The sequence below is a fragment of the Dryobates pubescens genome, chromosome 2 (assembly GCF_014839835.1).
Source record: "Dryobates pubescens isolate bDryPub1 chromosome 2, bDryPub1.pri, whole genome shotgun sequence".
Classification (NCBI taxonomy): domain Eukaryota; kingdom Metazoa; phylum Chordata; class Aves; order Piciformes; family Picidae; genus Dryobates; species Dryobates pubescens.
In genome coordinates this window covers 15,655,823-15,679,138 of record NC_071613.1, presented here as the reverse complement: position 1 = coordinate 15,679,138, position 23,316 = coordinate 15,655,823, and the positions used below count along the sequence as shown (strand labels likewise).

The following is a 23,316-nucleotide window of genomic DNA, read 5'->3' as shown; positions in this document are numbered from 1 at the left end:
AGAATGGTTTGGGTTGGAAGAGACCTTAAAGATCATCTAGATTCAACCTCCCTGCCACGGACAGGGACACCTTCCACTAGCTCAAGTTGCTCAAAGCCTCACCCAATGTGTCCTTGAATGCTTCCAGAGAAGTGGGCAACCACAAGTTCCCTGGGCAAACTGTTCCATTGTCTCTCCACCCTCACAATAAAGACCTTCTTCCTTACATCTAATCTAAACCTACCCTCTTTCAGTTTAAAGCCAATACCCCTCATCCTAGCATTGCAAGCCCTTGTAAAGAGACTATCTCCCCCTTTCCTGGAGGACCCCTTTGAGTACAGTAAGGTCATAGTTACCACACACCAGAGCTGCCCCTGGTCCTGCTGGCCACGCTCTTTCTGATCCAGGCCAGGATGCTGACTCACGCTCAGCTGGCTATAACTCAACACCCCCAGGTCTCTCTCTGCTGGGCAGTTCCCAGCCGCTCTGCCCCAAGCCTGGAGCCTTCATGGGGCTGTTGTGATGCACGTGCAGGACCCAGCACCTGGCCTTGTTCAACCTCATACAACTGGCTTTGGCCCATCAATCCAGCCTGCCCAGGTCCCTCCTACCCTCAAGCAGATCAACACTCCCTCCCAGGTGAGTGTCACCTGCAAACTTACTGAGGGTGCCTCGATTGCGTAGTCAAGACCACTGATAAAGATATTCAAGAGAGCTGGCCCCAGCACTGAGCCCTGGGGAACAGCACCAACTGGATTTAACTCAATTTTCCAGCACTCTTTGGGCCCAGCCATCCAGCAAAGTCTCCCCCAATCCAAGCCATGAGCAGCCAGTTTCTCCAGGAGGATGCTGAGGGGTCAGAGTCAAATGCTGTACTAAAGGTCTAGGTAAACAACATCCACGTGGCACACTCTAACCTTGCCCGTGATGGTACCAGGATTTTGGCAAAGGTGCTTCTAAGGCTTCAGAAGTTCACACTATGAGGCATGTTTGTCACTGCTGCCTGTCCTCATCCCAGCTGGCAGCATGGCTGTGAATTTACTGGGGTGCTGCAGCTCCCTGGTCAGTCCCTAATCACCCTGGCAGCCGTGGTCCACGCAAGCTGAGACAACAGGGATGGATCTTCCCCGAGCAGAGCAACTGTATGACAGATGTCTCAATGCACCAAAGCTCATTGCTCCTCATGCAGATTGCTTTCATGAGACAGATCAGATGGAGGAAGACCATGTGCCTGTGACCACTAGGTGATGCCTCAGCATGGAAATTTCAGGTCAATAAGGCAAGGAAATTCTATACCCAGAATATGGGGTGCACTAAGAAGAGTGTGGCCAGCAGGTTAAGGCAGGTTCTCCTCACCCTCTACTCTGCCCTTGTAAGATCACGTCTGGAGTATTGTATCCAGTTCTGGGCTCCCCAGTTCAAAAGGGACAGGGAATGAATGGAAAAAGTCCAGTGGAGGCTATGAGAAAGATAAGGGACTGGAACATCTGTCTGATGAGGAAAGGCTGAGCGGCCCAGGGCTGGACAAGAGAAGACTGAGAGGAGAGACTGTCTCATTAATGCTTGGAAATATCTTAAGGGGGGAGGTGTCAAGAAGGTGCCAATCTCTTTCCAGTGGGGGAACAATGCTTATCAATATCTAAAAGGCAGAGGTGAAGAAGGTGATGTTAGTCTCTTTTCAATCCTGTCCTGTAATAGGACAAGGGGCAATGGACACAAACTGGAGCACACGAAGTTTCACCTCAACATGAGGAGAAACTTTTTAACTGAGAGGGTACTGGAGCCCTGGAACAAGCTGCCTGGAGAGGCTGTGAAGTCTCCTTCTCTGGAGACCTTCAAGACCCATCTGGATGCCTTCCTGTGTGACTTGGCCTAGGTGGCCCTGCTTCAGCAGGGGGAATGGGATTCGATGGTCTCCAGGGGTGCCTTCCAAGCCCTACCACCCAGTGATTCTATGAATAAACCCAATCCCTTTCTGACCAACAGGAAAGTGTCCTCTCATTCACAAGCAGTCTGTCTTCTGTTACAGGGTACTGCAGACAACTTGCTTAAGCAAGGGAGTTTACTTCTTCTGTCAAATGCATTAACTGCTGGCTGCTTCCCAGCTGAACAACCCTGCAGGAAGTAGTGGTGGATTTGTTGTTGTTGTTTTGGGGTTTGTTGGTGTTTTTTTCCTTCTTCTCCAGTGGCATTAGAGGAGCTATACAGTGGCTGTCTCCTAAAGTATTCTCATCCTGTCACCTCTTTCAAACATTCTGATCTTCAACTTCCCACAAAGTCCAAAGGCTGTCTACTTAAGCAAACCTGGCTTGCAGCTAGAAGGATGGGAATTTTAATGGAGCATGATATTCCCTGCTGCCTTACCCACTCCTTAGAGACATTGAGAAGCAATTAAAGTCTAAAAAAAGCAAATGCAGCTAGTGTGCTCAGAGGAACTCAGGGATCTAAGACAAAAGGCCTTTAGAAGGGCAAGGAAGCTGGTGAAGAGTCTAGAGAAAAGGTCACACGAGGAGCAGCTGAGAGATGTGGGGTTTAGTCTGGAGGAGGCTGAGGAAAGACCTCATTGCTCTCTCCACAACTCCCTGAAAGGAGGTTGGAGTGAGGTGGAGGTTGGTCTCTTCTCCCTAGTACCAGGTGATAGAATGAGAGAAAGTGGCCTGGAATTGTGCCAGGGGAGGGTTAGGTTGGGCATTAGAAACAAAGAAAGTCATCTGGATGTGTTTCTGTGTGCCCTGCCTTAGGTGATGCTGTTTTGGCAGAGGTCCTTTCCAACCCCTACCTTCTATGATTCTATGACCCTGGGACACAGTGCTGGAATGCAGTCTCTTGGCTTAGGCAGGGTAAGGTGGGGAAGCTCCAGCTGAGTGCTTGTGGCGCATACTTCCAGGTTCAGCACTGTGCAGGCTGCACTGGAATATACCTTAAGCTTTTGCACCCAGGGAGAAGGCAGAAGCCCTCCACCATGCTTTCCTGGCATGCTCTGTGGGCCTTCCAACCACTCTCAACCCTTCAGCCAGCTGAAACCAAATTTAGCAGTGGCATTTGTCTCTGCAGTCTTTTCTGTGACCTTCAGTGGCATGGTAAAGGACAGCAAACTCTTCTGAGCAGTCCAAATATAGGGAATCATAGAATGGTTTGGGTTGGAAGGGACCTTAAAGATTCCCTAGCTCCAACCCCCTGCCATGGGCAGGGACACCTTCCACTAGAGCAGGTTGCTCAAGGCCCTGTCCAACCTGGCCTTGAACACCTCCAGGGAGGGGGTGTCCACGACCTCCCTGGGCAACCTGAGTGCTTCAATCAAAACCTCTCCATGATAAAATGAGCCCAGAACTGAACTGAAAGACAAAGGCTGTTGTTCCCTGCTCTTCTGACACTGCTGGTCTGGAATGCTGTCACAGCTTTCCAGAGGCATCCTAGAGGGAATTCCTCCTTTTCTGTGGATTGGGCAAGTTGCAGGCACCCACCTGGCACATAAGTCTTTGGAAGCTCAGCAAGGCAGCATGCTGAAAGTGCAGACATGGTAGGGCCCAGCTTGAAATCATAGAATCACAGAATAGTAGGGGTTGGAAGGGACCACTGAAGGTCATTGAGTCCCAATCCCTCTGCTACAGCAGGATATGGCAAGAATTAAGACACAGTTTCTGACAAAAGAACCAACCTACCTCAGAATGGATGCTTGTCTTTGTGGGAGAAACAAGGTTCCATTTGGGAGTGAGCTAGAATAACCCTTCCTTAGACAGAAGTCACATAGCCCAACAAGTCACAGTGAACCCTCCAGCACATCTCTCAGCTTCAAACCTCTCTTGAGCACTTCAGGATTTCATTTGCCAGTGCTTCTCTGATGGGGAGCAAGCAGACATCATCCCTTTTCACAGTGCCTTCAAGAAAAAAAAGGCACCTGCACAAATCACCAGCTAGCAACAAAGATCTGCCAGCTGTAGCCCACCACTCTGAATACACAGAAGTGAACCACAATGGCCAACATTGATCCAGTTGGCATCACCAGAGAGACAAAGTACAGTTAGTTTAAAAGCCCAGCTGGGGATCTCAGTTTCACAGAATATTGGGGACTGGATGATCTCTCCAGCCCAACCCCTCTGCCAGAGCAGCATCACCCAGAGCAGATCACACAGGAACACATCCAGGCAGGTCCTGAATATCTCCAGAGAGGGAGACTCCACAACCCCCCTGGGCAGCCTGTTCCAGGGCTCTGTCACCCTCACAGGGAAATAATTCTTCCTCCTGTTTCCATGGAGCTTCCTATGCCTCAACTTCCACCCACTGCCCCTTGTCCTGTCACTGGGCATCACCCAGCAGAGCCTGGCTCCAGCCTCTTGGCACTCACTCTGCACATCTTTATAAACACTGATGAGGTCACCTCTCAGTCTCCTCTTCAAGCTAAAGAGCCTCAGTCTCTCCTCTTAAGGAAGATGTTCCACTCCTTCAACCATTTCTAGACAGAATAAGAACATGTGGGACCTGACCCCTCCTACACAACTTGCAATGCATTGTGGACATGCAGGAAGCCCAGTGATAGGCTTTATGGCTCAGATTTGCAGCTGGAAGTACTAGTGCTGGGTTGCCTAGGTGGGACAGCAAGGGACACAGGCTCAGCATCACTGGCAAATCCTAGGACATACAGTGGTAGGAACAGATCCTCACATGGAAAGCTAGAGGAGGTATTGGAACAACAGGGTAAGCACAGGAAAGAATTATCAGACTAACCATGTCATAGAATCACAGAATTGTCAGGGTTGGAAGGGATCTCAAGGCTCAGCGAGTTCCAACCCCCCTGCCATGGGCAGGGACACCTCACACTACAGCAGGTTGCTCACAGCCACATCCAGCCTAGCCCTAAAAATCTCCAGGGATGAGGCTTCCCCCACCTCCCTGGGCAACCTGTGCCAGTCTCTCACCACCCTCATGGTGAAAAACTTCCTGACATCCAATCTGAATCTACCCATTTCTAGTTTTTCCCCATTCCCCCCAGTCCTATCACTCCCTGACACCCTCAAAAGTCTCTCCCCAGCTTTCTTGTAGCCCCCTTCAGATACTGGAAGGCCACAATTAGGTCTCCTCAGAGCCTTCTCTCCTCCAGACTGCACAACCCCAACTCTCTGTGTCTGTCTCCATAGCAGAGCAGCTCCAGCCCTCTGCTGCTCATCCTCATGGCCCTTCTCTGGACACCTTCCAGCACCTCCAGATCCTTCCTGTAACAGGGGCTCCAGAACTGGACATGTTCTTCTCACTTCCCTCATAACCTTGACCTTCATGTGGAACATCTCCTGGAAGACCCAGCACTGCTGAAAAGGCACCACACAGGCTGCAATGAAATACAGCTGCTTCAACTCCGATATCCAAGCTGAAGAAGGTACAACTGAAGAAGTGAAACCCACAGCTTCTTTCCAAACAGCAGAACTATTGTGGAAGAGCACTTCCCTCTGCACTGACATTAAAGTGAGAAGCATCAAACATCTGCATCCTGCCTCAGCCAGTATTACATTTCATCATAGCTAATGGAAGCTGCCAGCAACTGCTCTGCACCAGCCCTACAGCAATGAGAGGCAGCTCAGTGACTGTGCAGAACTGCAGCTTGCTCCTTCCCCTCTGCATCTCAAAACACACTGGAGTGGAAAAGGTTGTTCCCCTAGAAGAAAAAAACCCAAGAGTTTAATGCAAAGAAACCCAGCAAGAGAAATCTGTCATTTGCATGGTTGAGACCTTCCACATTGCCAGAGGGCAGAGATTCCAGAGCTGCCTTGCTATGAGGAACCCTTCTCCTTGTATTTCTGGTAAGCATCCAGTATCTCCTTGACAACGCTTGGATCATCCAGCGTGGTGGTGTCTCCCATGCTGCTTGATTGCTCAGTGACCACTTTCCTCAGCAGCCTCCTCATGATCTTCCCTGATCTGGTTTTAGGAAGCCGTTTCACCACCTGCAGAGGAGGGGAAAAACCAGAGCTGGGTGCTGCTCTTCAGCCACAGCAACCCCAGGCAGTGCTGCAGGCTGGGCTCAGGGTGGCTGGAGAGCAGCCAGGCAGAAAGGGACCGGGGGGTGCTGGTTGATGGTAGGCTGAACATGAGCCAGCAGTGTGCCCAGGTGGCCAAGAGGGCCAATGGCATCCTGGCCTGCACCAGGAACAGCGTGGCCAGCAGGAGCAGGGAGGTCATTCTGCCCCTGTACTGCAGCTGCATCACTCAGCCTTGATATGGGGGCAGGGGGGAGGCATTTGAGGCCTGAGTTTTTGGCCTGGTTTGGAGGGAGGTTGTGTAAAGCTTTGGCCTAATGAGGTGGGTTTGTGTGGACTGAGGATTTGTGTATTTGATATACTTTAGTGATGTTGTTTGTAGTTCTAGATAATACTTCCATCTGAACTTCCAATTCTTTCCAAGCCTGTGTGGAGTATTTTTCTTTACTCCTTTGGGGAAGGAAGTTAAAGAGCATCTGTCTTGCTCCCTATAAAGCCAGGACACACTGGCACCAGCTCCCTGTGCTATCAGTTGTGCTCCTAAGTGGACTTTGTTCCCCATTTCCTCATTGCTGATATCTCCAGGCACAGCTCTCTGAAGAATGAGGGCCTGCAAAAGCTGTTAATTACTGAGCTAGAAAGCTAGTTACACTTGAAAACTCAGGCACTGAGGGTGACACAGATCTCAGTGTGCTACCAGAACAGACAGGCAGACATATTCCCCTTTGCAGGGTGGGAATATAAAGCACACAGTACTGCACACCAGCTACAGGGTCTCCTGTTCAAGGGATAACTCCTGTCTGCTGAGGTTTCTCTCTGCCTGATTACACCTGTCAGCCTACACACTTTCCTTCATCACCAGAAGAATGTTACATGTCTTGGCTATGCTCAGCCTCCCCTCCCTACTAACAAGTGACAGGAGAGGAAATGGCCTCAAAATGCACCAGGGGAGGTTTAGGTTGGAGATTAGAACAAACTTCTTCACTGAAAGGGTTCTCCAACACTGGAACAGGCTGCCCAGGGAGGTGGTTGAATTCCCATCCCTGCAGGTGTTTCAAGGAGGCAGAGGTGCTGAGGGACGTGGTTTAGCCCCAGGCTTGGTAAAGTTAGAGAATGGTTGGACTTGATGATCTTCAAGGTCTTCTCCAACCATTCTATGCTTCCTGCAAAGCAGTGGGCAGCAGGTTCAAAGGCTTGAGCACAAGCAGAGCCTGGAGCTCACCAGTGCTCCCAGGGTCAGGCTCAACAAGCTGTTAGTTACGCAGCAGCAACAGCCAGTGCTTTGAGACCTGGGGTGAATGCAACTTAGCAACCCAATATAGCTGGGCAGTGGGAAGTGTCACTCTGCCTCTCCCAGGGATGCTGAGGGGTGGGGTTTGACCTGATCCATGGCATTAGGCCACAGAGAGCAGTGCCACCTCGCTTCAGCAAGAGGTTAGGTGAGGGCAGGAACTTTAGAGAGCAGCTGTAACATCCCAAGCACCCTCTGGGTCACTGCTGATCCTCAGGCATGGGGCAAGGAGCACCACTGCCTACCTAGGGATCCCTCCAGCTAGCTCTGTTTTCCTGCTGCTTCTTCAGGCCAAGGATGGACCACAGCAGTGCTGCAGACAGGAAGGGGAAGCTTGCTTGACATGAGGAGGACCTTCTTTACTTTAAGGGTGATGGAGCACTGGAGCAGGCTGCCCAGAGAAGTGGTGGAGTCTCCATCTCTGGGGACTTAAAAACCTGCTTGGAGCTCTTCCTGTGTGACCTTCCCTAGGTGAACCTGCCTTAGAAGCAGGGTTAGACACAATGATCTCCAGAGGTCCCTTCCAACCCCTACCACTCTGTTATTCTGTGACTATTCTGTCCCCTGGTACCTGTCACAGGCTCCCACTTACCAGAATGTGGTCAGGCACAGCATATTTTGCTATCTTGGAAGCCACTATGGCTTTGAGCTCTTCTTTGACACGGGCTGTATCAGCTGTCTGCTCCTTTAGCACTATGAAAGCAAAGGCACCTGGAAGACAAATGAGCAAAAGCCACATACTTCATGTCAGATCCTGGCTGGCAAGGATCCAAGGCAGGTTTCAAATCATTCCTGTGTGCAATCCAGGACTGCCAACCACCACCACCCCCCACCACCACCCCCCCCCCATAAATCCTGTTTACATAAGAATGTCAAGACTGCAGCCCTCAAATGATGGCCAAGCCTTTCCTTGGCATTTATGGACCAGACTGATCTGAGTGACAATGACAACATCAATAGTGATCAAAAGCTAGCCAGTGCAGGTCAGCTCTTCCCATGCTGCTCAAAGGACATCTGTGAGCACAATCCTTTTAGATGAACCTCTACCACATACATAAATGATGTATGAGAACAGTTTAGGGAGTAACATTTGCCCCAAGGTTAGAAGCACTCTGTTGATTTCCTGGCAGTCTTTGCATCTTGGGGTTGCAACACCAACCAGCCTAAGGATAACTGCCCTCCCCTTCCCCAGGCACCTCCTCACACACAGCTCAGGTGAGAAACCAAGGAAGGGCAACCAAGCTGCTGAAGGGTCTGGAGAACAGATCTTAGGAGAAGCAGCTGAGGGAAACTGGGATTGTTTAGCCTGGAGAAGAGCAGGCTGAGGGGAGGCCTCTCTGCTCTCTACAACTCACAGAAAGGAGGCTGGAGTGAGGTGGGGGTTGGTCTTTTCTCTCTAATATCAGGTGATAGAATGAGAGGAAATGGCCTGAAATTGTGCCAGGGGACCAGGCTTAGGTTGGACATCAGGGAAATACTCTCTATGGAAAGAGTGGTCAGGCACTGGAACAGGCTGCCCAGGGAGGTGTTCAAGAAATGTGGCCAGGGCACTTTGGGACATGGCTTAATGGCCATGGTGGTGTTAGGGAGGGGGTTGGACTCCATGGTCTTAGAGGTCTTTTCCAACCAAAACATATATCCATCTATGGCTATACATCCATAAATGGCGTATCAGGACATCTCACCTACCTTCTCCTTTGATCTTGTGGGGGTACCCAATCACAGCTGTCTCAGGGACCTCAGGGTGATCAGCCTTCAGCAGAAATGGAACAGAAATACACAGAGTGAACAGCTGCCTTAGGCCCTGCAGCACCTGCACCAGCTGCTCTAGGAGCAGCACATCTCAGCCTCCCCTCGGCAGCCCCTGCTGCCGGGACAGCAGGCAAGCTGGCTGCTGCCTTGCCACTGGATGGACAGCTGGTGGCCATGGCCATGTCTCTGGGAGTAGCACTGACTGACTGCATGAGCCCTGCTTCATGCACTGCAGTGCCTGCTGCACACCCCAGGGAATCTGCTCTGGCTGGAAACCTGCTTTCTCTTTGTTGTCTGTGCATCCCCCTACAGTACCAGGTGGTGACTGGCTGTGGCACCAGGATGCTGAGGAGACTGGAACCTTATGAGGTGAGGCTGAGAGACCTGGAGCTGTTCAGCCTGGAGAAGAGGAGACTGAGAGGAGATCTCATTCATGCTGATCAGTATCTAAAGGGTGAGCATCAGGAGGATGGAGCCAGACTCTTCCCAGTGGTGTCCAGAGACAGGATAAGAGGCAATGGACACAAACTGGGACACAGGAGGTTCCACTTACACATAAGGAAAAGAATTCTTCACTTCAAGGGTGGCAGAGCCCTGGGCCAGGCTGCCCAGAGAAGCTGTGGAGTCTCCACCTCTGGAGGCATTCCAAACCCACCTGCATGTGTTCCTGCACTAGCAGGGGGGTTGGACTAGATGATCTTCAGAGGTCCCTTCCAAGCCCTACCATTCTGAGATTCTCTGATCACAGTCCACATTTGCTTGGTGTTTGGAAGTGCCCAAAGCATATCAGGAGGCAGAAAGTATCAGGCTCCTTCACTGGTGTGGCCACACCTCAAGGACTGTGCCAAATTTTGGGCACTGCAATGTAAGAAAGACATCAAGGTGCTGGAGTGGGTCTAGAGAAGGGAAACAAAGCTAAAGACAGGACAAGAGGCAATGGCCTCAAGCTGCACCAGGGAAGGTTTAGGTTGGATAGTAGGAAGAATTTCTTTCCTGCAAGAGAGGTCAGATGGAGACCGCATCAGCATCTAAAATTACAGCTGCAAGGGTTGAGAGACAGAATAAGCCAGGTTGGAAAAGACCTTCAAGATCATCAAGTCCAACCTATCACCCAGCACCATCTAATCAACTAAACCATGGCACTAAGTGCCTCATCCAGGCTCGTTTTAAACACTTCCAGTGATGGGGACTCCACCACCTCCCTGGGCAGCACATTCCCATGGCCAAGCTCTCTTGCTGGGAAGAATTTCTTCCTCACATCCAGCCTAAACCTCCCCTGGCACAGCTTGAGACTGTGTCCTCTTGTTTTGGTGCTGGTTGCTTGGGAGAAGAGACCAACCCCCACCCCATTACAAATTGCTTTCAGGTAGTTGTAGACAGCAAGAAGGTCTCCCCTGAGCCTCCTCTTCTCCAGGCTAAGCAACCCCAGCTCCCTCAGCCTCTCCTCACAGGGCTGTGCTCCAAACCTCTCCCCAGCTTTGTTGCCCTTCTCTGGACACATTTGAGCAACTCAACATCTTTCTTGAACTGAGGCAACACAGCTCTGAGAGCGTGCCCCCAGGGACTGCCCGTGGTGACTCTTCTCTCACCTGCCCATTTTATTGCCTCCTTCGTTAAGGCAGCTGTTTGCTTCTGCACATTTGTCAGGGTTCTGAAGGCAAGAGACCTTGCATTTATTGAAATCCATAGCATTTCTTTGAAAGGACCACCCTGCCCCAGAAACAGGCCCAGGCAAGGGACCTCCACCTGCTTGCCACCTACCATTGCATCTTCTATCTCTGCCGTGCCCAGCCTGTGTCCGCTGATGTTGATGACATCATCCATGCGCCCTGTGATCTGGTAGTAGCCTTTCTTGGTCCTGTAGGCACCATCCCCAGTGAAGTAGACACCTACAGCACAGACAGGTGGGTAGTCAGCAGCAGGAAGTGTGCTGGGAATCACAGAATTGTCAGGGTTGGAAGGGACCTCAAGGATCAGCCACTTCCAACCCCGCTGCCATGGGCAGGGACACCTCACACTACAGCAGGTTGCTCACAGCCACATCCAGCCTGGCCTTAAAAACCTCCAGGCATGAGGCTTCCACCACCTCCCTGGGCAACCTGTGCCAGGCTCTCACCACCCTCATGGGGAAGAACTTCTTCCAGTCTGAATCTACTGATTTCTAGTTTTGCTCCATCCCCACCAGTCCTATCATTCCCTGACACTCTCAAAAGTCCCTCCCCAGCTTTCTTGTAGCCCCCTTCAGATACTAGAAGGCCACAATAAGGTCTCCTTGGAGCTTTCTCTTCTCCAGACTGCACAGCCCCAACTCTCTCAGTCTGTCTCCACAGAAGAGCAGCTCCAGCCCTCTGCTCATCCTCGTGGCCCTTCTCTGGACACCTTCCAGCACCTCCAGATCCTTCCTGTCATAGAGGCTCCAGACCTGGATGCAGTACTCCAGGTGGGGTCTCACCAGAGTGGAGCAGTAGAGGGAGAATCCCCTCCCTTGCCCTGCTGGGTGAGATTCAGTGATGCAGGAGGTACTAACTTGTGCTTATTTCCAAGTGAGACACAAATGATCCCCCCCCAAAAAAAACCCAACCTGGATTTTAAAACTTAGGCTTATACTGTGCAGTGCCACAGTGCTTCCCTTGGCACTTTCTTTACCTGGGTAGGCTTTGAAATAGGCATCAACAAATCTCTGGTGATCTCCATAGATTGTTCTTGCCATGCCAGGCCACGGCTGGGCGATGCAGAGGGCACCAGACACATCATTGCCCTCTATAACCTTTCCCTGCAGGTTCAAGCACAGCAAAGATGAGCAGGTGAACACAAGAGGAAGAAGTAAGGGCTTGTGTGTCATCCATCCACCTGGCAAGAGTCACCCTGTTGCTTTCTGCAGACTGGCAGTGGAGAGCCACAGGTGGAGAAGACTAATTCCCTCCCTCCTGGGGCTATCCCACACGGTCTGTATCCTGCCTTCCTCATAAAATCAGCCAGGTTGGAAAAGGCCTCAGGGATCATCAAGTCCAACCTATTACCTAATCCCTAACACCTCCTGACAACTAAACCATGGCCTCAAGTGCCACATCCAAGCCTTTTCTGAACACCTCCAGGGATGGGGACTCCACCACCTCCCTGGGCAGCACATCCCAATGGCCAATTGCTCTTCCTGTGAAGAACTTTCTCCTCACCTCCAGCCTAAACCTCCCCTGGCACAGCTTGAGACTGTGTCCTCTTGTTCTGGTGCTGCTTGTCTGGGAGAAGAGACCAACCCCCACCTGGCTACAACCTCCCTTCAGGGAGTTGGAGAGAGCAATAAGGTCTCCCCTGAACCTCCTCTTGCCCAGGCTAAGCAACCCCAGCTCCCTCAGCCTCTCCTCACAGGGCTGTGCTCCAAACCCCTCCCCAGCCTCGTTGCCCTTCTCTGGACACATTCAAGAGTCTCAATGTCCTTCTTCAATTGAGGAGCCCAGAACTGGACACAGGACTCAAGGTGTGGCCTAACCAGCGCTGAGCACAGGGCACAATGACCTCCCTGCTCCTGCTGGCCACACTGTTCCTGATGCAGGCCAGGATGCCATTGGCCTTCTTGGCCACCTGGGTACACTGCTTGCTCACGTTCAGCCAGCTGTAAACCAGCACCCCCAGGTCCCTCTCTGCCTGGCTGCTTTCATCCCCTGAGGCCAGCAGCACAACACAAAAAACTGAAAGAAAAGTGAGTCCTGTGATTCTCCAGAAGGCAATGCCAGCAAAGCTGTGCCAAGCAGCCAGAGGATGCCTGGGTGAGGCTGGCAGGCAAGTGCCTGGGACTCTTGCCTTCCACTTGGGCGTTTGTTAACTGCCACATTCCCTTAGCAAGGGCAGATGGCAAGCTTTACTGCTTAACAGTACAGCACTGAAGTACAAATGAGGACCACCTTGCACAGCTCCACAGACCAGTGCCAGTTTCCTCACCACACAAAGCTGCAGGGCCTCCTGCCTTGAATTTCCTTTGGAAAACTCCACCAGTCCCTGCTGGCTGCTCCAGTCTTGCCATACTTCCATACAAGGCTCCAACAGCTCAGCTCCTTGGTTGCCAGGAGCTGTGTGACTTCTGACTTCTCTCATAAACAGAGGCAGCAGCACAAAAGTGGTGCTGAAAATGCAAACACCCTCTAGAGATGTGCAGACAACTTCCAACACCCAGCTGGCAACTGGTACGGACGTCTGAGCTGTGCTCACAATACAAACTGCTCATCTATCCCACCCTACTAATGGAGGGACAGATATCCTCTGGATCATAGAATCAGTCAGGGTTGGAAGGGACCACAAGGATCAGCTAGTTCCAACCCCCCTGCCATGGGCAGGGACACCCCACACTAGATCAGGCTGGCCAGAGCCTCATCCAGCCTGGCCTTAAACACCTCCAGGTACGGGGCCCCAACCACCTCCCTGGACAACCCATTCCAGGGCTTCACCACTCTCATGGGGAAGAACTTCCTCCTCACCTCCAGCCTGAATCTCCCCACCTCCAGCTTCATTCCATTCCCCCTAGTCCTAGCACTACCTGAGAAGTCCCTCCCCAGCCTTCTTGTAGCCCCCTTCAGATCCTGGAAGGCCACAATGAGGTCACCTGGGAGCCTTCTCTTCTCCAGACTGAATAGCCCCAACTCCTTCAGTCTGTCCTCATAGGAGAGGTGCTCCAGCCCTCTGCTCATCCTTGTGGCCCTTCTCTGAACACCTTCCAGCACCTCCAGATCCCTCTTGTAATAGGGGCTCCAGAACTGGAGGCAGTACTCCAGGTGGGTTCTCACCAGAGCTGAGCAGAGGGGGAAAATCCCCTCCCTGGCCCTGCTGGCCACACTTCTCTTGCTGCAGCCCAGGGCTGCAAGTGCACACTGAGAGCTCCTGTTGAGCTTCTCCTCCCCCAGCACCCCCAAGTCTCTCTCCTCAGGGCTGCTTTCCAGCCAGTCCCTGCCCAGCCTGGCTTTGTGCCTGGGATTGCCTCGACTCAGATGCAGGACCCTGCCCTTGGTCTTGTTGAACCTCATGAGGTTGGCTTGTGCCCACCTCTCCAGCCTGTCAAGGTCCCTCTGGATAGATCCCTTCCCTCCAGCCTGTCTGCTGCCCCACACAGCTTGGTGTCATCAGCAACCCTGCTGAGGCTGCACTCAATGCCACTGTCCGTGGCACCCACAAAGATCCTGTGCCTTTGCCATCACCAAGGTAATGAAGGCAGCAAGAGCTTCTCTTGTGGGCATGCAGCACAGCCTCCACTCACATTCTCATCCATCAGCACCGGTATGATCCCAAAGAAAGGTCTCATAGCCATAGCTGGAACGATCTCAGCGTTCTCCTCTGAAGGCCGGGGGGCAATGCAGATACCACCAGTTTCTGGAAGAGTGATGAAAAGCAAAATATATGTGAGGTGCATTCAGTGCTAGGTGAAAGCAAATGCCAGCTTTACTTAGTTTGGGAAAAAAAGAGAATACCAAAGGCACCTTGCAAGAAAAAGCCACTGGGAAGGAACTACAGAACCACAGAATCATTTTGCTTGGTTAAGATCTGTAATATCAAGTCCAACCACTAGCTAACTAAACCAAGTCTGATGCTAACCCATGTCCCTCAGCATCACATCTCTGCAAACACCTGCCTGGGGAACCCAATGCAGTGTTGGAGGACTCTTCCAGTGAAGAAATTTCTTCTGCTATCCAACCTAAACCTCCCCCGGTGCAGCTTTTGGCCACTGGGAGTTGCACAGAGCGAGGTCTCCCCTCAGCCCCCATTTCTGCAGGCTAAACAACCCCACTTCCCTCAGCCACTCCTCACCAGACCTGTTCTCAGACCCTTCTCCGTGCTACCTGTGCCCATGCTGCCCCCATAGTGGCAAATCCACCCAGACTTTAAGCAAGTACAGCAGAGACTGAGCTGAGAGGGTGATGCACTGCAACAAGCTCCCCGCTGCCACGAGTGAGGGGCCCTGGCAGCAGGGTGGAACGTGTACTCCATCATCTTTGTCTTGACCAACACAGACTGGACTGACAACTTCAGGAGGAATCCCTCTCAGAAGCACTGCCTCAGACTATATTTCTGCCTTTCAAAGCCAGCAGCCAGCTTTTCTCCACAGCTGCCTAGAGCAGCTGTACTTCTGTTGTTTAACAAAAACCCAACCATGGCAAAAGCAAAAATACCCAGTGCCTCATCCATGCTGGGAAGGACCTCACCTGAAGCTCACGGCTCTGATCCCACTGCTGGCACAGCACTACCTAGTATTTTAACAGCAAGAGCCACAGGAGGTTTTTTTGTCTCTCTCATCTGCTCATACCTCACTACTTAGACTCATAGAACGGTAGGGGTTGGAAGGGACCTCTGAAGATCACCCAGTCCAACCTCCTTGCCAAAGCAGGATCACCAAGGGCAGGTCACACAGGAACACATCCAGGCAGGTTCTAAAAGTCCACAACCTCTCTGGGCAGCCTGTTCCAGTGCTCTGGCACCTTCACAGCAAAGAAGTTTCTCCTCATGTTGAGGTGGAACTTGCTGTGTTCCAGCTTGTACCCACTGTTCCTTGTCCTATTACTGGGCACCACCAGAACGAGAGACTGTGACCTCCTTCTTGACACCCACCCCTCAGATATTTATAGACATTAATAAGCTCCCCTCTCAGGCTTCTCTTCTGAAGAATAAACAGCCCCAGGTCTCAGCCTGTCCTCATAAGACATAATTTCCAGTCCCTTTGTTATCCTCATGGCTCTCTGTTGGACTCTCTCCAGCAGGTCTCTGTCTCTCTTGAACTGAGGACCTCAAAACTAGACCCAGTATTCCAGCTGTGTTCTTAGCAGAGCAGAGGGAGAGGAGAACCTCCCTAGACCTGCTGGACACACATTTCTTGATGCACCCCAGGATGCCATTGTCCCTCTTGGCCACAAGGGCACATTGCTGTCCCATGGAGAACTTACTGCCCACTGGGTCTCCAAGGCCTTTCTCCATGGGGCTGCTTTCCAGCAGGATGACCCCTGGTCTGTACTGGTGCCTGCTGTGATTCCTTCCCAGCTGCAGGACTCCACACTTGTCCTCATTAAATCGCTTCTTGTAGTTGAGTTGTCAGTGCCCATCCAAAGACTTCTAAGTGGCTGCTGAAATGCCCACTGCCAACCTTGATGCCTGCCAGGCTTCATTGGCTGCCAACACATGACTGCTTCAGACAGTCACACACCCTGCACACACCACCACACTGAAACTGTGTGTGAGAGGTGAGACTGCAGGACCACCAGCAGCCCCCACCCAGCTGTTCCTGTGCTCTCTTTAAATCCCAGTGGCAGGCAGCATTTTCCCAAGCTTAATTCCCCAAGAGTGCATTTTACCTGTCTGCCACCACGTGTCCACGAGGGTGCAGCGCCCTTCTCCCACCACCTGGTACAACCACTGCCAAGCTTCATTGTTGATGGGCTCTCCCACTAGGCCAAAAGAAGAAAGGAAGTGTGGTGGGTTGAAAATTACAACACACACCCCCCCACAACATGAAATTGCCAGAGCAGCTCAGCTGGAAGCAAATGAAGCTGCAGTTACAAGCAAAGCTACAATCTAGAACGAAATGCAATGAATATGTACAAATATACAGTGGTTACAGTCTATAAACAGCACAAGAACCCCCCCTGGACAAACCAGGGGCTACTAAGAGCTTCCCCTTCCCTGCTCCTTGTGCTTCTTGAACTGGGGAGCTCAGAACTGGATGTAGTATTCCAGATGCAGGTGCTGGCCACACTCTTCTTTATGCACCCCAGGAGGCTGCTGGCCTACTTGGCCATGAGTGCACATTTTGGGCTCATGGTGAACTTGTCCATCAGCACTCCCAGGCCCTTTTCCCCAGAGCCTGCTCTCCAGCAGGTCAGCCCCCAACCTGTACTGACCCATGGGGCTGTTCTTTCCCAGATGCAGGACTCTACACCTGCCCTTGTTGACTTTCATTGGGTGTCTCTCACACAGCTCTCCAGCTTGTCCAGGTCTGGCTGGACAGCAGCACAGCCTGACAGGGTGTCAGCCACTCCTTCCATGAGAGTACTGCAGAGCTTTGCACATCCCAGCAAAAGTGCTCTTAGCACTCTGCTGAAGGATCATGCAGACAGTGTGATGTGTGCCAAAGAGGGGGCTGAACAACTGGAGAACATCCAGAGGAGAGCCCCTAAGATGCTGAGGGGACTGGAGCATCTCTCTAACAAGGAGAGGCTGAGAGAGCTGGGGCTGCCTAAACTGGAGAAGAGACTGAGAGGTGATCTCATTCATGCTGATCAATAGCTACAGGGCAAGTGTCAGGAGGATGGAGCCAGACTCTTCTCAGTGGTGTGCAGGGACAGGACAAGGGGCAATGGGCACCAGCTGGAACACAGGATGTTCCATGTAAACATAAGGAAGAAGTTTTTCACTCTGAGGGTGCCTGAGCACTGGACCAGGCTGCCCAGAGAGGTTGTGGAGTCTCCATCTCTGGAGGCATTCCAAAGCAGCACAAGCATGTACCTGTGTGATTGACTCTGGGTGATCCTGCTCTAGCAGAGGGGAACAGTCTAGATGATCCTCAGAGGTCACTTCCAACCCCTACTCTACTGTGAACTGAGGACTGATTTTTAGAGAAAGACCAAAAGGCAAACAATAAATATCACTGAAAGCAACTAATTAATGCAGGTCATGTGTAAGAGCCTCCAGAATCCCAACCAATGCAGGAAAATGCTGCTTGGACCCAGCAAAATGCCAGCAACATTCCAAGTGATGTCATTCACCATTGGATAAATCTTTCCAGCAAAGAATGGGATCCTGCCAAATAAGCTAGGAAACAGGCAATTACACTAGGGTTCAATGGCCCCAACTTCAGTTTGTTTCTCCTTCTGCTGAGGAAATATCTGAAAAGCCAGGCAGGGAGCCTGCTTTGTCATCTGTCTTTAACCACATCCCAGCTGGTCAGTTATAGAATCACAGAGCTGTCAGGGTTGGAAGGGACCTCAAGGATCAGCCACTTCCAACCCCCCTGCCATGGGCAGGGACACCTCACACTGCAGCAGGTTGCTCACAGCCACATCCAGCCTGGCCTTCAAAACCTCCAGGCATGAGGCTTCCACCACCTCCCTGGGCAACCTGTGCCAGGCTCTCACCACCCTCATGAGGAAGAACTTCTTCCTAACATCCAATCTGAATCTCCCCATTTCTAGCTTTGCTCCATTCCCCCCAGCCCTATCACCCCCTGACACCCTCAAAAGTCCCTCCCCAGCTTTCTTGCAGCCCTCTTCAGATACTGGAAGGCCACACGAAGGTCTCCTCAGAGCCTTCTCTTCTCCAGACTGCACAACCCCAACTCTCTCAGTCTGTCCTCACAGCAGAGCAGCTCCAGCCCTCTGCTCATCCTCGTGGCCCTTCTCTGGACACCTTCCAGCACCTCCAGATCCTTGCTGTCACAGGGGCTCCAGAACTCATATCACCAACTACAAGTCCTTGTGTCTCCTTTTTTGTTTGTTTGGGTTTGGTTTTGGTTGTCTGTTTGTTTTGGTTTTCCCTTCAGATGAAGCTTTCCCACCCCCTTACCTGACCCCAAGGTCTTCAGGGAGGATCTGTCGTATTTCCTCACCCAGTGCTCTCCGTGATGCAGCAGCAGGCGGACGGCCGTCGGCGCCCCGTAGAACTGGTTGATCCTCAACCTCTGCACCGCTTCCCAGTAACGACCTGCAGCACCACAAACACCTCTTTTTGCCTCCCAGCACTGAAATACTGACACACAAGCTCAGCAGGAAGGTGAGCAGCATCCCAGGATGTTAGGGGTTGGAAGGGACCTCCAGAGATCATCGCGTCCAACCCCCCTGCCAGCGCAGGACCAGAGAGGCAGCCAAAGTCAGAGCTGTGTCTACAGAGAGGACAGAGCAAAAACAGTGGCAAGTTGTTTGGTTCCCCCCACCCCACCCCACTCTGGATATTCCTGAACATCACAGACAAGATGATCAGGCCTAGTCAGCATGGATCCATGAAGGGCAGGTCCTCCTTGGGCAAATTTGATCTCCTCCTGTGGCGAGGTGACATGCTTAGAGGATGAAAGAAACCCTGTGGCTGTTGGTTAGTGAAGCCTTTGACACCATTTCCCACAGCATCCTCCTGGAGAAACTGGCTGCTCATGGATTGGATTGGTGGAGCCTTTGCTGGGTGAAAAACTGGCTGGATGGCTGGGCCCAAAGAGTGCTGAGAGTGGAGTTAAATCCAGCTGGCAGCTGGTCACAAAAGGTGCTCTCCAGGGCTCAGTGCTGGGGCCACTTCACTATCTTCAGTACTGAGCTGGATGAGGGGATTGAGTGCACCCTCAGTAAGTCTGTAGATGACACTAAATTGGGTGGGAATGTTGATCTGCAGGAAGGCTCTGCAGAGGGATCAGGGTAGGCTGGATCAACGGGCTGAGGTCAGTTGTAGGAGATGCAACAAGGCCAAGTGCTAGGTCCTGCATTTGGGTCACAACCACCCCATGCAACACTCCAGGCTTGGGGCAGAGTGGCTGGAAAGCTGCCTGGCAGAAAAGGACCTGAGGGTGTTGATTGACAGCCCTCTGAATATGAGCCTGCAGTGAGCTCAGGTGGCCAAGAAGGCCACCACCATCCTGGCCTGGATAAGGAATATGTGGGCAGCAGGACCAGGAAAGTGATCATGCCCCTGTGTGATCACTGGTGGAGCTGCACCTTGAATACTGGGCTCAGCATTGGCCCCCTCACTCCAAGAAAGACACTGAGGTGCTGGATCAGGTCCAGAGAAGGGCAACAAAGCTGGTAAAGGGTTTGGAGAACAGGGCTGGGGAGGAGCAGCTGAGGGAACTGGGGGTGTTTATTCTGGAGAAGAGGAGGCTGAGAGAAGACCCCATTGCCCTCTACAGCTCCCTGAAAGGAGGTAGAACTGAGGAGGGGGTCAGTCTCTTCTCCCTATGATCAGTACCAGAATGAGAGGAAATGGCCTGAAATTGTGCCAGGGAAGGGTTAGGTTGGATATCAGCAAAAAATTTCTTTCCTGCAAGAGTGGTCAGGGATTGGAACAGGCTGCCCAGGGAGGTGGTGGAGTCACCATCCCTGGAGGTGTTCAAGAAACATGTGCCCATAGCCCTTGGGGACATGGTTTAATGGCCAGGGTGGCCTTAGGTTGATGGCTGGATTTGATCTTAGAGGTCTCTTCCAGCTGAAACATTCTGTGATTCAATCCTATAGACACATGCTCCAAAGCAGTGGAGCTTCCCTTCCCTGAGCAGGCAGGTTATGCTGAACACTTGTCTAAATCTCCTTTGTCACACTGCCATCTCCAGCCAAACCTTTGTTGAGCACTTCCTCACCTGGGTCAGGGTACACTGGAGTGCTTTCAAACAGGACAGAGGTGGCTCCATTGCAGAGTGGTCCATACACAACATAGCTATGTCCCGTGATCCAGCCAATGTCAGCCACACAGCCAAAGACATCACCTTGCTGGTAGTCAAACACATACTGCAAAGATAAATGTAAGGCCAGCTGACTTCCCCTTGGCAGGAGCAAAGACCTTCAAAGGTAAGGTGCTGGAATGGACACCTAAGTGGGAGCAAGACAGCACACAGGGCAAGTGGACCCAAGCACACAGCACACAGCAGCACAGAGGCCAGCCCAAGGTGAAGAAGCAAGTCAGAAGGAACAGTACCAGGGCTCCCAAGCTCCTGACTGCTAGTACCAACATACAGAGAGCATGGCTGTACCAGCAGCTCCTCAGATTGGAGCAACCAAGCTACAAGCAAAGCCCAGAGCCCTAGATGCCTCAGGCAGTCTGTGTAGGAGAGCTGAGTCTGAACTGCAGGGAAGGGGCAAGGCTCAGCAGCTCAGACACCTTGCCTGTATCAGCAGGTTTCCGTGAGAGAGTTGGAGAAACTGAGAGATGGCCAAAAGCTGGAGAAACTGAGAGATGGCCACAAAGGAGTTTCTGAGAAACATTCTTAGCTGCTCAGCCTCTCTGTCAGTGTATCACTTGCCAGATGCTACCCTCTCCCTGCTCATCAGATTTCAAGAGAAAAATGTTGGAGACCCCATGATTTTTTGTCTTGATTGTGGAAAATGCTTCCCACTGTAAGCCCAACTCCTCTACCACGTGCTGAAGAGGTTCTAACTCACAAGGCAGAGACAGCTTTATGTTTAAAATGGCAGAAAACTGCATCAGAACTAAAAGTAACCCTCAAGAATGTGTGACAAGACTGTCCCAGGTGAGTGTGTAGAGGCCACAGAGGCCAACTGATCCCTCCCTCTAGAGGAGCCAGCTCTCATCTTAAGTTTGTCAGTGCCTTTCCCTCCCAGGCTCTGAGGTAGCCCCAAAGAGACAGCAGCTGCATAAAGTGCCTCCCTCTCTGCCTGCACCAGGGTTCAGGATCTACCTTCTAAGCTAAGAAAGGGAGAGATGCCTGCAAGATTAGGCTGCCACTTTAAAAAGCTGATGTAACAAGATGCTGGAGAAAAGGTCTTCTGAGGTGCAGCTGAGGAAACTGGGATTGTTTAGTCTAGAGGAGGCTGAGGAGAGAGCTTCTTGCTCTCTACAACTCCCTAAAAGGAGGTGAAGTAAGGTGAGTGTTGGTCTCTTCTCCCTAGTAACAAGTGACAGGAGGAGAGGAAATGGCATCAAGCTGCATCAGGAAAGGATTAGAAGAAACTTCTTGACTGAAAGGGTTCCCAAAGACTGGAACAGAAGGTGGTTGAATCCCCATCCCTGGAGGTGGTCAAAAGAGGCAGAGATGTGGTGCTGAGGGACCTGGTTCAGCACCAGCCTTGGCAGAGTTAGAGAATGGTTGGACTATGTGAGCTTAAAGGCCTTTTCCAGCTGATGATTCCATGAAATCTCCTTCATGCAGAGAACTCTGACACCTGCACATTCAGACCTCCTAGAAACTCCACTGTCAGCCTAAAGACAGAAATCCTCTGCCTGAATTCCATGCAGTCACAAACAGGGTGATACCACTACAGCCCTCCCTACATCTCACTGCTACCTTTTCATATGCAGAGCTCAGAGCTGAAGCTTCATGAAGCAGCTACCTTGGCTTTTAATTGTTGTGAGAAAGAAGGTTTAAATATCTAGCCTAGACAGCACAGGAAAGCAGCAAAGGTGCAACCCCAGGGTGAGAATGTTGATGTTCAGGTAACTGCTATGCAAAGAGGTTGTTTTAAGAGTCCAGATCCTCTCAGAGACAGAAGAGGCTTGCAGCAGGATAAACCCCAACACTACAGCAAGATCCACGTTGCCAACACCAGTAAAATACTCACCTCAACTGCATCACTTTAACATCTGCAAACTCTAGCCTGCAACACCAGCACATTTTAAATGCATAAGTAGCAGTAGAATTGCAGTTTCATTCCCTGCTTTCACAGTATCACAGTATGGTAGGGGTTGGAAAGGACCTCTGGGGATCATCAAGCCCAACCTCCCCTGCAAAAGCAGGTCACACAGGAACATGTCCAGGAGGGTTTTGAATGTCTCCAGAGATGGAGACTCCACCATAACTCTAGGCCTTGGTTTGCACAGGGTTACTTAGTCCTTCTCAGACAGTTTCCAGTTCACACCCAGTAAGGTTTGTAGTGATAGGATGAGAGGGAATAGCCTTAGGGTGGAAGAGGAAAGATTCAGACTGGAGATGAGGAAGAAATTCTTGGCAGTGAGGGTGGTGAGACACTGGAACAGGTTGCCTGGGGAGGCTGTGGATGCCCCCACCCTGCAAGTGTTCAAGGCCAAGCTGGATGAGGCCTTGAGCAACCTGGTCAAGGTGTCCCTGCCAGAGGCAGGGGGTTTGGAACTAGGTAACCTTCCTTCCAACCCAAACCATTCTGTGATTCTATGAATAAGCCAACCAGGCAGCAAACAGAATCCAGCACCCTCCCCAGCCCCAGTCCCTCTTGTTAATACTGATGGAAGGTCAGTGAACCCCTTGCAGGGGATGCAGCTGAGTTACCTTGTGAGTGAGAGCAGCATACAGCAGGTAGCCAGCCTGGGTGTGAACAATCCCTTTGGGCTTCCCTGTGCTGCCCGAGGTATACAGCATGAAAAGCGTATCTTCACTGTCCATGCTCTCTGGAGTGCACACAGAGGCTGCCTTGGCCATCTCCTAAGGAATAAGAAGGTGGTGAGGACAGAAAGAGTTTTTGAGTCCCTGGAGCCAGCCGTGCTGTAAGCAGGGCAGCAGCATCCGGAGGCGAGACCGGCCGTCGCTGCTGGCCCCTCACGAACAGCCCTGCATGGGTCACAGGCCACATGTGCTCACCTAGTACAAAAGCTGCTGTGGAGGCAGAGCACCCAGCCTTTCCACCAGCATCTCTCCTAGGAGAGGGGAATCTGGCAGTTCAGGCTGGGAGCCTC

At 51.7% G+C, this 23,316-nt stretch overlaps 1 protein-coding gene across 1 annotated transcript in view; it reads right to left on the bottom strand.

Annotated features, from left to right (window-relative positions):
* Positions 1 to 5,741: 5,741 nt before the first annotated feature.
* The window catches only part of ACSS1 (acyl-CoA synthetase short chain family member 1), a 36,730-nt gene continuing 19,155 nt past the window's right edge, over positions 5,742 to 23,316 (bottom strand). Inside the window, exons 5-14 of the mRNA XM_054169015.1 lie at positions 22,913 to 23,065; positions 20,294 to 20,441; positions 18,523 to 18,660; positions 16,317 to 16,409; positions 14,234 to 14,346; positions 11,638 to 11,764; positions 10,753 to 10,880; positions 8,929 to 8,992; positions 7,832 to 7,950; positions 5,742 to 5,915 (exon numbers count right to left, since the gene is read on the bottom strand). Of these exons, the coding sequence (XP_054024990.1) occupies positions 5,742 to 5,915; positions 7,832 to 7,950; positions 8,929 to 8,992; positions 10,753 to 10,880; positions 11,638 to 11,764; positions 14,234 to 14,346; positions 16,317 to 16,409; positions 18,523 to 18,660; positions 20,294 to 20,441; positions 22,913 to 23,065 (1,257 nt within the window). The remainder of the gene's footprint in view (positions 5,916 to 7,831; positions 7,951 to 8,928; positions 8,993 to 10,752; positions 10,881 to 11,637; positions 11,765 to 14,233; positions 14,347 to 16,316; positions 16,410 to 18,522; positions 18,661 to 20,293; positions 20,442 to 22,912; positions 23,066 to 23,316) is intronic.